Below are 15,573 nucleotides of genomic sequence, written 5' to 3'. Positions count from 1 at the left end.
ATCCACAAAGTTTTTAATGCTTATCAATTGCCTTGCACAAAGTATCAAAATTCTAAAATACTACACAGGACTCTTAAAGAATTTCATTTAAATGTTAATTGTATTTTTTGATCACAGAAACAATTAGAAAACATGGAAAAATGAATAATGAAATGTTAATTATTTAAAGCAGCCCTCATCTGCCATAGAGTGGTCCCAATCCGCCGAGCCCCAAGAAATACATTTGGGCCAGTAAACTCTCACCGGAATCAGCCCGAGCCCCAAATAATACATTTGTGCCAGATAACTCACAGCGGAATCGGACCGAGCTCAATCCCAGCATCCTAGCCATAAGTAATACTGACGTCTGCCGAGTCTGACTCTCAGCCGAGTTCCCCGACTCTACCCAACGTTTATTGACAAGATTATTCCCGTCATTCTTAGTTTAGCTAAATGGTATAGTCGTTGTGCATTCTCAATGGACATTCGGGTCCTTTCGTAAATTCGCTCTGGCTATCTACAGTACTCTGATTTCAGAGCACTCTCCTCTGAGTGTAATGAATTTATGAGCGCTCAACCCCCATTGAATATGGCTGGTGTCAGTAAACTTCAGCAAAAGAGCGTAATTTACAGTCACAGTTACAGTCACCAACGCTCTGGAAAACTGCCTAACCAGCTCTGCTAGGGCGAGTAAAATAGTCAGAGTGGTCTCATTTGTGTCTGGAAGTAGCTAGCAAGCTAGCCAACGTTAGCTTGGGTGCTTGACTGCCAGAAGATCAGAAAGCCAAAGGCTGGAGTGTCCAGTGTGCGCTCCAAGAGCGAAAGCTCTGAATTTACTAACAGGCAATCTGACTAAACTCTGAATTTACAAGTGCACTCTGGCTCACTGGTGCACTCACTCCAGATTGAATTTAAGAACACACCCAAAATTGTAAAATGTTTAGCTAGTCATTTGTTATGCTAACTAGCTAGCAAGAGGTTGCATAGCAACAGCATCAACTTCCAATTTAGACAAGTGAAGAGACAGTACGCTCAACTGAAAGCATACTGTTCGTGTACAGTATACTAAAATTAACTATGTAGTATATACTCATTAAGTGTGCAGTATACGTATGTTAGTATGGGTATTCGCACGCAGCTCTGGTTGCCTCTGCCAGGAGGCTGAAACTTGGCTGCAAGTGGCTCTTCCAGCAAGACACTAACCCCAAGAACACATAATCTACAAATAAATGATTAATTGACCACAAAACCAATATTTTGCAATGGCCATCTCAGTCTCTTGACTTGAACCCCATTGAAAACCTGTGGTTTGAATTGAAGAGGGCAGTCCATAAACACAGACAAAGGATATCAAGGATCTGGAAAGATTCTGAATGGAGGAATGACAATGACAATAATTTTGACCCCTATCTTTAAAAAATATATATATTACTTGTTAAACAAAATGTATTTCTCTGAACAATAAAATAACATAATTTTCAAATGTTTTTGAGCATACAATAGCTCAGTATTTCGAGCTAGCAGTATATCGCTGCAGCTGTACATAGTCTATCGGTAAATAGCCCACCCAATTTTACCTACCTCATCCCCATACTGTTTACATTTATTTACTTTTCTGATCTTTTGCACACCAATATCTCTACATGACCATCTGATCATTTATCACTCCAGTATTAATCTGCAAAATTGTAATTATTCGCCTACCTCCTCATGCCTTTTGCAAACAATGTATATAGACTCTCTTTTTTTTCCTGTGTTACTGACTTGTTAATTGTTTACTCCATGTGTAACTCTGTGTTGTCTGTTCACACTGCTATGCTTTATCTTGGCCAGGTCACAGTTGCAAATGAGAACTTGTTCTCAACTAGCCTACCTGGTTAAATAAAGGTGAAATAAAATAAAATAAATACAAATATTATTTATTTTATAGTCTTTTTTTTGCTCAACGTTATCAAGTGTGCCAATAATTTTGGACCTGGCGGTACGTATCAAAATAATTGACTGAAAATAAAAATAAATTACATAAAAATAAATCTCTTGTGCCATAAATTGTGCTAATATATTGTACACAAATGAATTGAATAAATTAAAATGAGTCTCTAATTACTCTTATTTTAACTAATTAACTAATTCTAAAATCTTTAAGGAGAGCAAGGTATTTTGTTTCATTTCAAAAAAGCATAACATTTTATAAAAGCAGAATATTTCAGTCACCTTACATTATTCAGCCTTGCAGGGAGCTTGGTGGTTTTCCTGGCCCTCTGCTAGTGGTGGTGCATCCTGGGACAGTTGATATTGATTGTGCCATTTGCTGAGGAGACAGACTGAGACACATTAGTACCCAGCTCACCCCTGCTGAAAAACACATTAACTGTCTCGTAACCATGGCAAAGCATGCAGGGAGCAGGTAGGGGTATTAGGGGGCAGCGGGTTCAACACACAGTCTCTCTGGGATTGTCTCTCAAGCTCTCTCCCTGTTTTTCTCCAAATCCCACACAGAGGCACGTACAGGGTCATGCACATGCGCACACACACACATACAATTTGTATATATTTTTCTTATTCAGGCTGCTTCCATCACTCATGTTACCACATACCTCTTATCTCCCTTAATCTCCATACATCAATCTTTTTCCTGTCTATGGAGACATGAGAACAAAATATAGAGGTAGCGAAAATAAAGGGGTAGCAAATCAAGTTGTGCGAAAATAACAAAAGTAGTGCTTGATATACTGTATATTTTCACTATGCCATATTATTTTATACAGAAGCTGTAAAAGTTCTCAGCTATACTGTAGTGATCCTCCCTAATGAGCCACCTTGCAATTCCCACCAAGTGGGTTAACCCTATTGGCGTGATGCGTGGGGGGCTTGCTTTTCACGCCAGTGACACCTGTTCGCGACCCACCCACTTAGGGCATTTAAAAGGGTTGAGGGTTCAAATGCTGCTCCTGAGTAGTCCATGGTGGTGGATAGGCATTCACTGAAGGCTGCAGGGGTTACCGTTCAATGGCAGAACCCAGATATGTTAAAGGTACAGAAGGTGGACTTTGTGGCCTTTATAGCTATGGTGATTAATGGCACTGCCAAGGTGGAGAGGAAGTCCTGGAAAATAGACATTGTTGTGGATGCGACGGAATGTTTCCTGGGACTGAAAGACTTCTTGGCAGAGGAGTTGCATGGAGTATTGTCACAAGCCTCTCAGGTGAGAATTAAACATGAATACATTATTTAACCTTTATTTAACTAGGATAGTCAGAAGAAGGGAGATATGGGGATTTGAAGGATAGAAGAAGTGGGTGTTTGGGGGTTTTGGTTTTGTCAATGTGGTTTTTATTGTTTTATTTTGGGTGGATTTGTTTTCCCTATCATGTTTTATTTTTACCTTGTTTTTTTCAACGTCCTCCAGTTGGTGGCGGTAATTCATCTTTTGGTGTTGTAGCATGTCCAGATCATCCAGAAGAAGCCCAAGCGTTTTCCCAGGCTTTCAAAGGAAATCAATCAGAGATATGATGCTATTATGCTTATTTTTTTTATTTTATAATAATTGCTCAAGGAAATAACTCTCCACAAGTGTCATCAGTGTCTTGTGAAAGAACAGGGGTCATAGACAACATCTTATTTATTTCAGGGAGCGGAAATTAAAAACGTTGTTCCACTTCCCCTTTAGTCGATAGAAAATCAGCTTTCACCCGCCACAACGTCTGGTTGAAATTCAAATCGCTAGCTAGCTAAACAATTACAACAAAGGCCGATTAAACATCTGGCGACTTTCATGACAAACGATATCTGATAGAAGTGTAGACAGCACCAGCTACGCAAGGATTGTACCAAGGTGAGGCGTGTGCTATTTTCATTAAACAAGTTTAGCCTGCTTGAGATCCGGGGCTGTCGTAAGCGATCGAGCTAATGCTAGCTTTGTAAAGATAATTAGCTAGCTACGTAGTTATGCTACGTAGTTTGCTAGATTACTTTAAAGTTAATTTACTTCGGTAGCTAGTTCACCCCGGTCGTAGAAGATGAATGTGATGTTACTTCGAACATCTGGTAAATTTGGCTAACTAGCTACTAGTAACCAAAACAGTCACTGAATCAGGATACTAGCTAGCTAGATTTCAGTGTCGCGTCAATGCATCAACTTTAGTTTACTTATGGAGGAGACTGTCATATCATATTTTGTTTATTGTGCACCTTTCCATATACATAATTGCACCTTTCCATATACATAATTGCAACGTGACCTATCACAAAATGAAGAAACTGCAATTAGTAAACAATGTATGTTTACAATGTGCATATTACAAGACACGTTAGGCTGGACACATTACATTTTTAACAATACTTTTTCTGATAAAACTAGTTCATTGCATCCGCCATGGAGCCCAGTTTCATAATATTACAAATATGTCCCAGCTGTCTGCCGTAGTTTTGAAGTAATCACGAAAAAAACAGTCCTTATTTTGGGGCATTTTTCCCGCTCCTAATAGTTCTATTGAGCACCGTGGCACCAACTCGCCTTCCGACCGTTCTACTCACATTGTTCTAAGTCACGCCTCCTGCTTCGCTGTTGTTGGCAATGCCCACGTTGGTAGTTAAAATGTACACCACAACACATTACTCATGGAACTACTTCCGTGTTATGCAGACATACTCACACTTGGCACCATCGAGGTGCGGATGTTTACTTTCTACACAAGTTATTTTTCAGTTTCGTCCTAAGAACAGATTGTAGTGGTAAAATAAAAAGGGATACATAAATGGAATTATAAGCGTCACTCCATTCAGAAGAGTGTTCTAGCTTAGCTAACGTTCTTTTGCCATGTTTCATCCTTGGGGGAATTTTGACTCATTCTATTGTCCAGCCTAGACATGCTAGCTACACTTTCTCATACCCATGTATGCCAGTTTTATGAAGGGGTGCGTGCACAAAGAACATTTTGTTTTGTATTGTAACCTTCTCAATATGACCTTTACAGTGGGAAGCCCTAAGTAGTTCACAAGACCTCCTAGGAAGTGAGCTGGAAGGAAAGAAAGGAGCCAGGTTGCAAGAAAACAGATGAAAGAAGGGGCAACAATGTCGGAAGAAGGGGCAACAATGTCGGATGAAGGGGCAACAATGTCGGATGAAGGGGCAACAATGTCGGATGAAGGGGCAACGGCGTCGGAAGAAGGGGAAGGGGCAACGGCGTCGGAAGAAGGGGAAGGGGCAACTGCGTCGGAAGAAGGGGCAACGGCTTCGGAAGAAGGGGCAATGGCGTCGAAAGAAGGGGCAATGGATGCCACTGGTAGTGAAGAGGAGTCCGATGCCTTGTCTAATGGCAGCCCCATACCACCTAAGAGGGGAAGGGGTAGGCCCAAAGGATCAGGCTCCAAGAAACCTAAGATACTGAGGGTACTAGACAAGCAGCCACGGGGCAGGCCACGTAAAGTGGTTGACCCTAATGCTGCTTCAGCAGAGCGTGGCCGGCCCAAAAAAGTTCAGCAAAAAAAAAAATTGGGTAGGCCGAGGAAGTACCTGTCACCCGAGGAGGAAGAGGAGAGAAAGATACTGAAAAGCCAACCTAGAGTGTGGAAGCCGCTCGGAAGGCCGCGCATCCATCCCCGCAGGGATCCCCCCGCCACACCCACCTCTGCCGAGCCACGGAGAAGAGGCCGTCCACTCAAGGCATCAACAGATAGAGGTGCCAACTTACAGACGAACCCACCTCCAACTTCTAAAGTTTCAAAGCCCCCCGCTAAAGATGATTCCCCGCGAAAGAGTGGCCGCCCCTTAGGCTCCTTCAAAGCCAAGAGAGCAGCAGAGACGGATAGGTCCAACAGTTCACCCTCAGCCAAACAGGGTTGCACTGTTTCTCCAATAGTAAGGCTTTACCGCTGCTCCAACGGTAAAGCAAATGTGTTCGATGAAGCTGCCTTCCAAGCCCAGAGGCAAAAAGGCAAGAGAAAGTCTGTGAACGCTGATTATACAGCGTATGATTCAGAGGAGGAAAATGAAGATACACAGAGAAATGAGGATGAAGTCTTTTCTCTAGTAGAAGATGACAAAGAAGAGGAAATTAAACCACGCGATCGTCATGGCAAGGCTAGTAAACCTGGTAAGGTAGTGGCAGCTATTAAGAAAAAAGAAGTGGTTGTTCCTAAGAGGGGGGGCAGAAAGCCTGGCTCAATCAAAAAGGTTGTAAAGTAAAAGGAACCTGGGCGGAGCAGACTGAACGAGTATCAGTAGCATCTTGTAAGATGTTTTTTTAACATTTTATTATCTCTTACCCAGCTCTTTCTTGCTTTCTCAACTAACCTATGTGTCTGTTTGCTCTTGCTGTTATTTTTTATGGTTTGATGCCTTCGTGGAAACCTTGTGGAAAAGAAAAGTACTTTTTGTACTTGTACTTGGTCATCTACTTGGTCATCTATAGCTTGAATGATGTGAAGACAATTTCATTGACAGTTGTTAATCTTGTATTATTCTGTTCAGACTTATCCCATTTAGATTTTTTCACTGGTACTGTCATTGATACAGTTTCTAATTCCATACACATCCTATAGTTGATTATATTCTCATTGAGGTTTGTTAATCTTGTATTGGTCTGTGCAGATTTGTCCAAATAAGCTCAAATGGTTTAAATCAATTGAATTAGTTAAGTATTTTGTTTTTTGTTTTTTATCTCTCCTCTTTATCTCTCTGTAGTTTTCGAATTGCTAATGTCTTCTAATTTTATTTGCCTGAATTGCCAAAGCTTTGAATGTAACAACTTCCCCGTCCCAGCTATCTTTGTTTCGATATAGATGTTGTTAGTATCACTATCATGGCACCCTTTTACCTATAAAGTGCACTACTTTTGACCAAAGCCCCATGGACCCTGGTCAAAAGTAATGCACTATAAGGGGAATATGGTGCCATTTGGGACTGTACCATAATCATAGTTGTTTTCTTTCACTTGGTTCATTGCATACTTCACCTTGTGGAGTCAAGACGGTACCTGTAAACTTCCAATCCATCATCCTTAAGATTTCTCTTAGAAGATGTATGGTTATTCACTATTGTGATGGTTTTGTTTGCCAGTATCATCCTTGTAATTCACTCAACATCACTCCTCACAGTTCTTTTTAAGACTTTTTATGTCAGCTCTTTTTACTTGTTTTTTATCACTTGGCTTTCATCTGAAGTGGATGGCTTGGTTTCACAGACTCTGGGTGATGTTGTGTGTAAATGTTCAGATTGTATGTTAAACATGTCTTCATCTAGTCTGGTATTTGTTTATTTAATTAAGTATGTGCTGGACCATGATATCAACAGTTCATATTGCATTACAACTTCGTAAATTCTGTAATATAAAAATAGTAATTGAGGTACACAACAGAATCTATCATTTGTATGAATTCATGTTCCTGTGACCAAAGCTTGTTAGTTTCATGTTTTCAACTTGGTCTCTCAACTTGGTCTGTTGCTTGGATTAATACAATGTTCTTCAAGATGCAGTTAGAACTATAGAGATACATACCATAAGTTTTACCTATGTATTTATCTCTGTGATCAGAAACAGGTCTGTGAAACCTCCCCAACGTTCATTTGAGGGTAATGTGAATTTCTGTTTTTTTAGAGAGAGCAAATATTTAGAAAGTTTCATGTAATAAAGTGAAATGTCAAACTTTGTTTTTGATGTTTTTTTAATCTCAATAAAACCTCAAATATGACTTGCTTTGTCTTTATTTTGTATTATTGTAAAGCTTAAAAGCAGAATGTGGTGAATAAATGGAAGATTTGATAGAAACATTTATTCCTGGCTGGTCAGGATCAAAAAGTCAGTGGTGGAATGTTCACACCGTTTATTGGACCGAGCTCAATCCATAAGTAATACTGACGTCTGCAGAGTCTGACTCTCAGCCGAGTTCCCCGACTCTACCCAGCGTTTATTGACAAGATTATTCCCGTCATTCTTAGTTTAGCTAAATGGTATAGTCGTTGTGCATTCTCAATGGACATTTGGGTCTTTTCGTAAATTCGCTCTGGCTATCTACAGTACTCTGATTTCAGAGCACTCTCCTCTGAGTGTAATGAATGTATGAGCGCTCAACCCCCATTGAATATGGCTGGTGTCAGTAAACTTCAGCAAAAGAGCGTAATTTACAGTCACAGTTACAGTCACCAACGCTCTGGAAAACTGCCTAACCAGCTCTGCTAGGGTGAGTAAAATGGTCAGTGGTCTCATTTGTGTCTGGAAGTAGCTAGCAAGCTAGCCAACGTTAGCTTGGGTGCTTGACTGCCAGAAGATCAGAAAGCCAAAGGCTGGAGTGTCCAGTGTGCGCTCCGAGAATGAAAGCTCTGAATTTACAAACAGACAATCTGACTACACTCTGAATTTACAAGCGCACTCTGGCACTCCAGATTGAATTTAAGAACACACCCAAAGTTGTAAAATGTTTAGCTAGTCATTTGTTATGCTAACTAGCTAGCAAGAGGTTGCATAGCAACAGCATCAACTTCCGGTAGACAAGTGAAGAGACAGTACGCTCAACTGAAAGCATACTGTTCGTGTACAGTATATTAAAATTAACTATGTAGTATATACTCATTAAGTGTGCAGTATACGTATGTTAGTATGGGTATTCGCACGCAGCTCTGGTTGCCTCTGCCAGGAGGCTGAAACTTGGCTGCAAGTGGCTCTTCCAGCAAGACACTAACCCCAAGAACACATAATCTACAAATAAATGATTAATTGACCACAAAACCAATACTTTGCAATGGCCATCTCAGTCTCTTGACTTGAACCCCATTGAAAACCTGTGGTTTGAATTGAAGAGGGCAGTCCATATTCACAGACAAAGGATATCAAGGATCTGGAAAGATTCTGAATGGAGGAATGGTCTAAGATCCCTCCCGATGTGTTCTCCAATCTCATAAAACATTTTAGAAAAAGGCTCAGTGTCATTATCCTCGCAAGGTGAGGTATTGAAAACAGGGATGACAATAATTTTGACCCCTATCTTTAAAAATATATATATTACTTGTTAAACAAAATGTATTTCTCTGAACAATAAAATAACAATTTTCCAATGTTTTTTAGCATACAATAGCTCAGTATTTTTAAATTTGATTTTATAGTCTTTTTTTGCTCATCTTTATCAAGTGTGCCAATAATTTTGGACCTGACGGTACGTATCAAAATAATTTACTGAAAACAAAAATAAATTACATAAAAATAAATCTCTTGTGCCATAAATTGTGCTACTATATTGTACACAAATGAATTGAATAAATTAAAATGAGTCTCTAATTACTCTTATTTTCTCTAACTCACAAACTAATTCTAAAATCTTTAAGGAGAGCAAGGTATTTTGTTTCATTTCAAAAAAGCATAACATTTTATAAAAGCAGAATATTTCAGTCACCTTACATTATTCAGCCTTGCAGGGAGCTTGGTGGTTTTCCTGGCCCTCTGCTAGTGGTGGTGCATCCTGGGACAGTTGATATTGATTGTGCCATTTGCTGAGGAGACAGACTGAGACACATTAGTACCCAGCTCACCCCTGCTGAAAAACACATTAACTGGGAGCCCTGTCTCGTAACCATGGCAAAGCATGCAGGGAGCAGGTAGGGGTATTAGGGGGCAGCGGGTTCAACACACAGTCTCTCTGGGATTGTCTCTCAAGCTCTCTCCCTGTTTTTCTCCAAATCCCACACAGAGGCACGTACAGGGTCATGCACATGCGCACACACACACATACAATTTGTATATATTTTTCTTATTCAGGCTGCTTCCATCACTCATGTTACCACATACCTCTTATCTCCCTTAATCTCCATACATCAATCTTTTTCCTGTCTATGGAGACATGAGAACAAAATATAGAGGTAGAGAAAATAAAGGGGTAGCAAATCAAGTTGTGCGAAAATAACAAAAGTAGTGGTTGATATACTGTATATTTTCACTATGCCATATTATTTTATACAGAAGCTGTAAAAGTTCTCAGCTATACTGTAGTGATCCTCCCTAATGAGCCACCTTGCAATTCCCACCAAGTGGGTTAACCCTATTGGCGTGATGCGTGGGGGGCTTGCTTTTCACGCCAGTGACACCTGTTCGCGACCCACCCACTTAGGGCATTTTAAAAGGGTTGAGGGTTCAAATGCTGCTCCTGAGTAGTCCATGGTGGTGGATAGGCATTCACTGAAGGCTGCAGGGGTTACCGTTCAATGGCAGAACCCAGATATGTTAAAGGTACAGAAGGTGGACTTTGTGGCCTTTATAGCTATGGTGATTAATGGCACTGCCAAGGTGGAGAGGAAGTCCTGGAAAATAGACATTGTTGTGGATGCGACGGAATGTTTCCTGGGACTGAAAGACTTCTTGGCAGAGGAGTTGCATGGAGTATTGTCACAAGCCTCTCAGGTGAGAATTAAACATGAATACATTATTTAACCTTTATTTAACTAGGATAGTCAGAAGAAGGGAGATATGGGGATTTGAAGGATAGAAGAAGTGGGTGTTTGGGGGTTTTGGTTTTGTCAATGTGGTTTTTATTGTTTTATTTTGGGTGGATTTGTTTTCCCTATCATGTTTTATTTTTACCTTGTTTTTTTCAACGTCGTCCAGTTGGTGGCGGTAATTCATCTTTTGGTGTTGTAGCATGTCCAGATCATCCAGAAGAAGCCCAAGCGTTTTCCCAGGCTTTCAAAGGAAATCAATCAGAGATATGATGCTATTATGCTTCTTTTTTTTATTTTATAATAATTGCTCAAGGAAATAACTCTCCACAAGGGTCATCAGTGTCTTGTGAAAGAACAGGGGTCATAGACAACATCTTATTTATTTCAGGGAGCGGAAATTAAAAACGTTGTTCCACTTCCCCTTTAGTCGATAGAAAATCAGCTTTCACCCGCCACAACGTCTGGTTGAAATTCAAATCGCTAGCTAGCTAAACAATTACAACAAAGGCCGATTAAACATCTGGCGACTTTCATGACAAACGATATCTGATAGAAGTGTAGACAGCACCAGCTACGCAAGGATTGTACCAATGTGAGGCGTGTGCTATTTTCATTAAACTAGTTTAGCCTGCTTGAGATCCGGGGCTGTCGTAAGTGATCGAGCTAATGCTAGCTTTGTAAAGATAATTAGCTAGCTACGTAGTATGCTACGTAGTTTGCTAGCTTACTTTAAAGTTAATTTACTTCGGTAGCTAGTTCACCCCGGTCGTAGAAGATGAATGTGATGTTACTTCGAACATCTGGTAAAGTTGGCTAACTAGCTACTAGTAACCAAAACAGTCACTGAATCAGGATACTAGCTAGCTAGATTTCAGTGTCGCGTCAATGCATCAACTTTAGTTTACTTATGGAGGAGACTGTCATATCATATTTTGTTTATTGTGCACCTTTCCATATACATAATTGCAACGTGACCTATCACAAAATGAAGAAACTGCAATTAGTAAACAATCTGTTTACAATGTGCATATTACAAGACACGTTAGGCTGGACACATTACATTTTTAACAATACTTTTTCTGATAAAACTAGTTCATTGCATCCGCCATGGAGCCCAGTTTCATAATATTACAAATATGTCCCAGCTGTCTGCCGTAGTTTTGAAGTAATCACGAAAAAAACAGGCTTTATTTTGGGGCATTTTTCCCGCTCCTAATAGTTATATTGAGCACCGTGGCACCAACTCGCCTTCCGACCGTTCTACTCACATTGTTCTAAGTCACGCCTCCTGCTTCGCTGTTGTTGGCAATGCCCACGTTGGTAGTTAAAATGTACACCACAACACATTACTCATGGAACTACTTCCGTGTTATGCAGACATACTCACACTTGGCACCATCGAGGTGCGGATGTTTACTTTCTACACAAGTTATTTTTCAGTTTCGTCCTAAGAACAGATTGTAGTGGTAAAATAAAAAGGGATACATAAATGGAATTATAAGCGTCACTCCATTCAGAAGAGACCCTGCGAATGTTCAATTCCATTCATATGCTAGTGTTCCAGCTTAGCTAACGTTCTTTTGCCATGTTTCATCCTTGGGGGAATTTTGACTCATTCTATTGTCCAGCCTAGACATGCTAGCTACACTTTCTCGTACCCATGTATGCCAGTTTTATGAAGGGGTGCGTGCACAAAGAACATTTTGTTTTGTATTGTAACCTTCTCAATATGACCTTTACAGTGGGAAGCCCTAAGTAGTTCACAAGACCTCCTAGGAAGTGAGCTGGAAGGAAAGAAAGGAGCCAGGTTGCAAGAAAACAGATGAAAGAAGGGGCAACAATGTCGGATGAAGGGGCAACAATGTCGGATGAAGGGGCAACAATGTCGGATGAAGGGGCAACAATGTCGGATGAAGGGGCAACGGCGTCGGAAGAAGGGGAAGGGGCAACTGCGTCGGAAGAAGGGGCAACGGCTTCGGAAGAAGGGGCAATGGCGTCGAAAGAAGGGGCAATGGATGCCACTGGTAGTGAAGAGGAGTCCGATGCCTTGTCTAATGGCAGCCCCATACCACCTAAGAGGGGAAGGGGTAGGCCCAAAGGATCAGGCTCCAAGAAACCTAAGATACTGAGGGTACTAGACAAGCAGCCACGGGGCAGGCCACGTAAAGTGGTTGACCCTAATGCTGTTTCAGCAGAGCGTGGCCGGCCCAAAAAAGTTCAGCAAAAAAAAAAATTGGGTAGGCCGAGGAAGTACCTGTCACCCGAGGAGGAAGAGGAGAGAAAGATACTGAAAAGCCAACCTAGAGTGTGGAAGCCGCTCGGAAGGCCGCGCATCCATCCCCGCAGGGATCCCCCCGCCACACCCACCTCTGCCGAGCCACGGAGAAGAGGCCGTCCACTCAAGGCATCAACAGATAGAGGTGCCAACTTACAGACGAACCCACCTCCAACTTCTAAAGTTTCAAAGCCCCCCGCTAAAGATGATTCCCCGCGAAAGAGTGGCCGCCCCTTAGGCTCCTTCAAAGCCAAGAGAGCAGCAGAGACGGATAGGTCCAACAGTTCACCCTCAGCCAAACAGGGTTGCACTGTTTCTCCAATAGTAAGGCTTTACCGCCGCTCCAACAGTAAAGCAAATGTGTTCGATGAAGCTGCCTTCCAAGCCCAGAGGCAAAAAGGCAAGAGAAAGTCTGTGAACGCTGATTATACAGCGTATGATTCAGAGGAGGAAAATGAAGATACACAGAGAAATGAGGATGAAGTCTTTTCTCTAGTAGAAGATGACAAAGAAGAGGAAATTAAACCACGCGATGGTCATGGCAAGGCTAGTAAACCTGGTAAGGTAGTGGCAGCTATTAAGAAAAAAGAAGTGGTTGTTCCTAAGAGGGGGGGCAGAAAGCCTGGCTCAATCAAAAAGGTTGTAAAGTAAAAGGAACCTGGGCGGAGCAGACTGAACGAGTATCAGTAGCATCTTGTAAGATGTTTTTTTAACATTTTATTATCTCTTACCCAGCTCTTTCTTGCTTTCTCAACTAACCTATGTGTCTGTTTGCTCTTGCTGTTATTTTTTATGGTTTGATGCCTTCGTGGAAACCTTGTGGAAAAGAAAAGTACTTTTTGTACTTCCTTGGTCATCTATAGCTTGAATGATGTGAAGACAATTTCATTGACAGTTGTTAATCTTGTATTATTCTGTTCAGACTTATCCCATTTAGATTTTTTCACTGGTACTGTCATTGATACAGTTTCTAATTCCATACACATCCTATAGTTGATGATATTCTCATTGAGGTTTGTTAATCTTGTATTGGTCTGTGCAGATTTGTCCAAATAAGCTCAAATGGTTTAAATCAATTGAATTAGTTAAGTATTTTGTTTTTTGTTTTTTATCTCTCCTCTTTATCTCTCTGTAGTTTTCGAATTGCTAATGTCTTCTAATTTTATTTGCCTGAATTGCCAAAGCTTTGAATGTAACAACTTCCCCGTCCCAGCTATCTTTGTTTCGATATAGATGTTGTTAGTATCACTATCATGGCACCCTTTTACCTATAAAGTGCACTACTTTTGACCAAAGCCCCATGGACCCTGGTCAAAAGTAATGCACTATAAGGGGAATATGGTGCCATTTGGGACTGTACCATAATCATAGTTGTTTTCTTTCACTTGGTTCATTGCATACTTCACCTTGTGGAGTCAAGACGGTACCTGTAAACTTCCAATCCATCATCCTTAAGATTTCTCTTAGAAGATGTATGGTTATTCACTATTGTGATGGTTTTGTTTGCCAGTATCATCCTTGTAATTCACTCAACATCACTCCTCACAGTTCTTTTTAAGACTTTTTATGTCAGCTCTTTTTACTTGTTTTTTATCACTTGGCTTTCATCTGAAGTGGATGGCTTGGTTTCACAGACTCTGGGTGATGTTGTGTGTAAATGTTCAGATTGTATGTTAAACATGTCTTCATCTAGTCTGGTATTTGTTTATTTAATTAAGTATGTGCTGGACCATGATATCAACAGTTCATATTGCATTACAACTTCGTAAATTCTGTAATATAAAAATAGTAATTGAGGTACACAACAGAATCTATCATTTGTATGAATTCATGTTCCTGTGACCAAAGCTTGTTAGTTTCATGTTTTCAACTTGGTCTCTCAACTTGGTCTGTTGCTTGGATTAATACAATGTTCTTCAAGATGCAGTTAGAACTATAGAGATACATACCATAAGTTTTACCTATGTATTTATCTCTGTGATCAGAAACAGGTCTGTGAAACCTCCCCAACGTTCATTTGAGGGTAATGTGAATTTCTGTTTTTTTAGAGAGAGCAAATATTTAGAAAGTTTCATGTAATAAAGTGAAATGTCAAACTTTGTTTTTGATGTTTTTTTAATCTCAATAAAACCTCAAATATGACTTGCTTTGTCTTTATTTTGTATTATTGTAAAGCTTAAAAGCAGAATGTGGTGAATAAATGGAAGATTTGATAGAAACATTTATTCCTGGCTGGTCAGGATCAAAAAGTCAGTGGTGGAATGTTCACACCGTTTATTGGACCGAGCTCAATCCATAAGTAATACTGACGTCTGCAGAGTCTGACTCTCAGCCGAGTTCCCCGACTCTACCCAGCGTTTATTGACAAGATTATTCCCGCCATTCTTAGTTTAGCTAAATGGTATAGTCGTTGTGCATTCTCAATGGACATTTGGGTCTTTTCGTAAATTCGCTCTGGCTATCTACAGTACTCTGATTTCAGAGCACTCTCCTCTGAGTGTAATGAATTTATGAGCGCTCAACCCCCATTGAATATGGCTGGTGTCAGTAAACTTCAGCAAAAGAGCGTAATTTACAGTCACAGTTACAGTCACCAACGCTCTGGAAAACTGCCTAACCAGCTCTGCTAGGGTGAGTAAAATGGTCAGTGGTCTCATTTGTGTCTGGAAGTAGCTAGCAAGCTAGCCAACGTTAGCTTGGGTGCTTGACTGCCAGAAGATCAGAAAGCCAAAGGCTGGAGTGTCCAGTGTGCGCTCCGAGAATGAAAGCTCTGAATTTACAAACAGACAATCTGACTACACTCTGAATTTACAAGCGCACTCTGGCACTCCAGATTGAATTTAAGAACACACCCAAAGTTGTAAAATGTTTAGCTAGTCATTTGTTATGCTAA

General features: G+C 40.6%; 2 protein-coding genes and 1 long non-coding RNA gene across 24 annotated transcripts in view; 2 read left to right on the top strand and 1 right to left on the bottom strand.

The window, feature by feature from the left end:
• Nucleotides 1-480: 480 nt before the first annotated feature.
• LOC110496088 (protein ENL) lies at nt 481-7,674 on the top strand. 7 transcript variants are annotated; one of them, XM_036952582.1, is made up of 3 exons: nt 3,419-3,814; nt 4,956-5,087; nt 5,157-7,674. In XM_036952582.1, the coding sequence occupies exons 2-3, from the start codon at nt 5,036-5,038 to the stop codon at nt 6,164-6,166; spliced, it is 1,062 nt and encodes a 353-aa protein (XP_036808477.1). In that variant the 5' UTR covers nt 3,419-3,814; nt 4,956-5,035; the 3' UTR covers nt 6,167-7,674. The 7 variants fall into 7 exon arrangements, with proteins under 7 accessions (XP_036808475.1, XP_036808472.1, XP_036808477.1 ...); XM_036952581.1 differs by having other exon boundaries at nt 4,956-5,108; XM_036952580.1 differs by lacking the exon at nt 3,419-3,814 and adding an exon at nt 481-665 and having other exon boundaries at nt 4,956-7,674.
• The window catches only part of LOC118941148, a 63,494-nt gene continuing 51,104 nt past the window's right edge, over nt 3,184-15,573 (bottom strand). For all 12 annotated transcript variants that reach the window (XR_005037437.1, XR_005037442.1, XR_005037438.1 and 9 more), the window contains 3 exons: nt 10,548-10,646; nt 9,367-9,800; nt 3,184-3,463 (listed from right to left, as the gene is read on the bottom strand). This is a non-coding gene — a long non-coding RNA (uncharacterized LOC118941148). The remainder of the gene's footprint in view (nt 3,464-9,366; nt 9,801-10,547; nt 10,647-15,573) is intronic.
• LOC118941140 (serine/arginine-rich splicing factor SR45-like) lies at nt 8,139-14,825 on the top strand. 5 transcript variants are annotated; one of them, XM_036952588.1, is made up of 2 exons: nt 8,139-8,160; nt 12,148-14,825. In XM_036952588.1, the coding sequence occupies exon 2, from the start codon at nt 12,228-12,230 to the stop codon at nt 13,329-13,331; it is 1,104 nt and encodes a 367-aa protein (XP_036808483.1). In that variant the 5' UTR covers nt 8,139-8,160; nt 12,148-12,227; the 3' UTR covers nt 13,332-14,825. The 5 variants fall into 5 exon arrangements, with proteins under 5 accessions (XP_036808483.1, XP_036808486.1, XP_036808484.1 ...); XM_036952591.1 differs by lacking the exon at nt 8,139-8,160 and adding an exon at nt 10,110-10,367; XM_036952589.1 differs by lacking the exon at nt 8,139-8,160 and adding an exon at nt 10,813-10,997 and having other exon boundaries at nt 12,148-14,822.

The sequence above is a fragment of the Oncorhynchus mykiss genome, chromosome 18, assembly GCF_013265735.2.
Source record: "Oncorhynchus mykiss isolate Arlee chromosome 18, USDA_OmykA_1.1, whole genome shotgun sequence".
In the NCBI taxonomy this organism is placed as follows: Eukaryota; Metazoa; Chordata; class Actinopteri; order Salmoniformes; family Salmonidae; genus Oncorhynchus; species Oncorhynchus mykiss.
This window is presented reverse-complemented; position numbering and strand designations above follow the sequence as displayed.

Excerpts from the sequence above, each read along its gene's own strand:
- LOC110496088 (XM_036952580.1), top strand. The coding sequence starts at position 5,036 with ATGAAAGAAGGGGCAACAATGTCGGAAGAAGGGGCAACAATGTCGGAT.
- LOC118941140 (XM_036952588.1), top strand. The coding sequence starts at position 12,228 with ATGAAAGAAGGGGCAACAATGTCGGATGAAGGGGCAACAATGTCGGAT.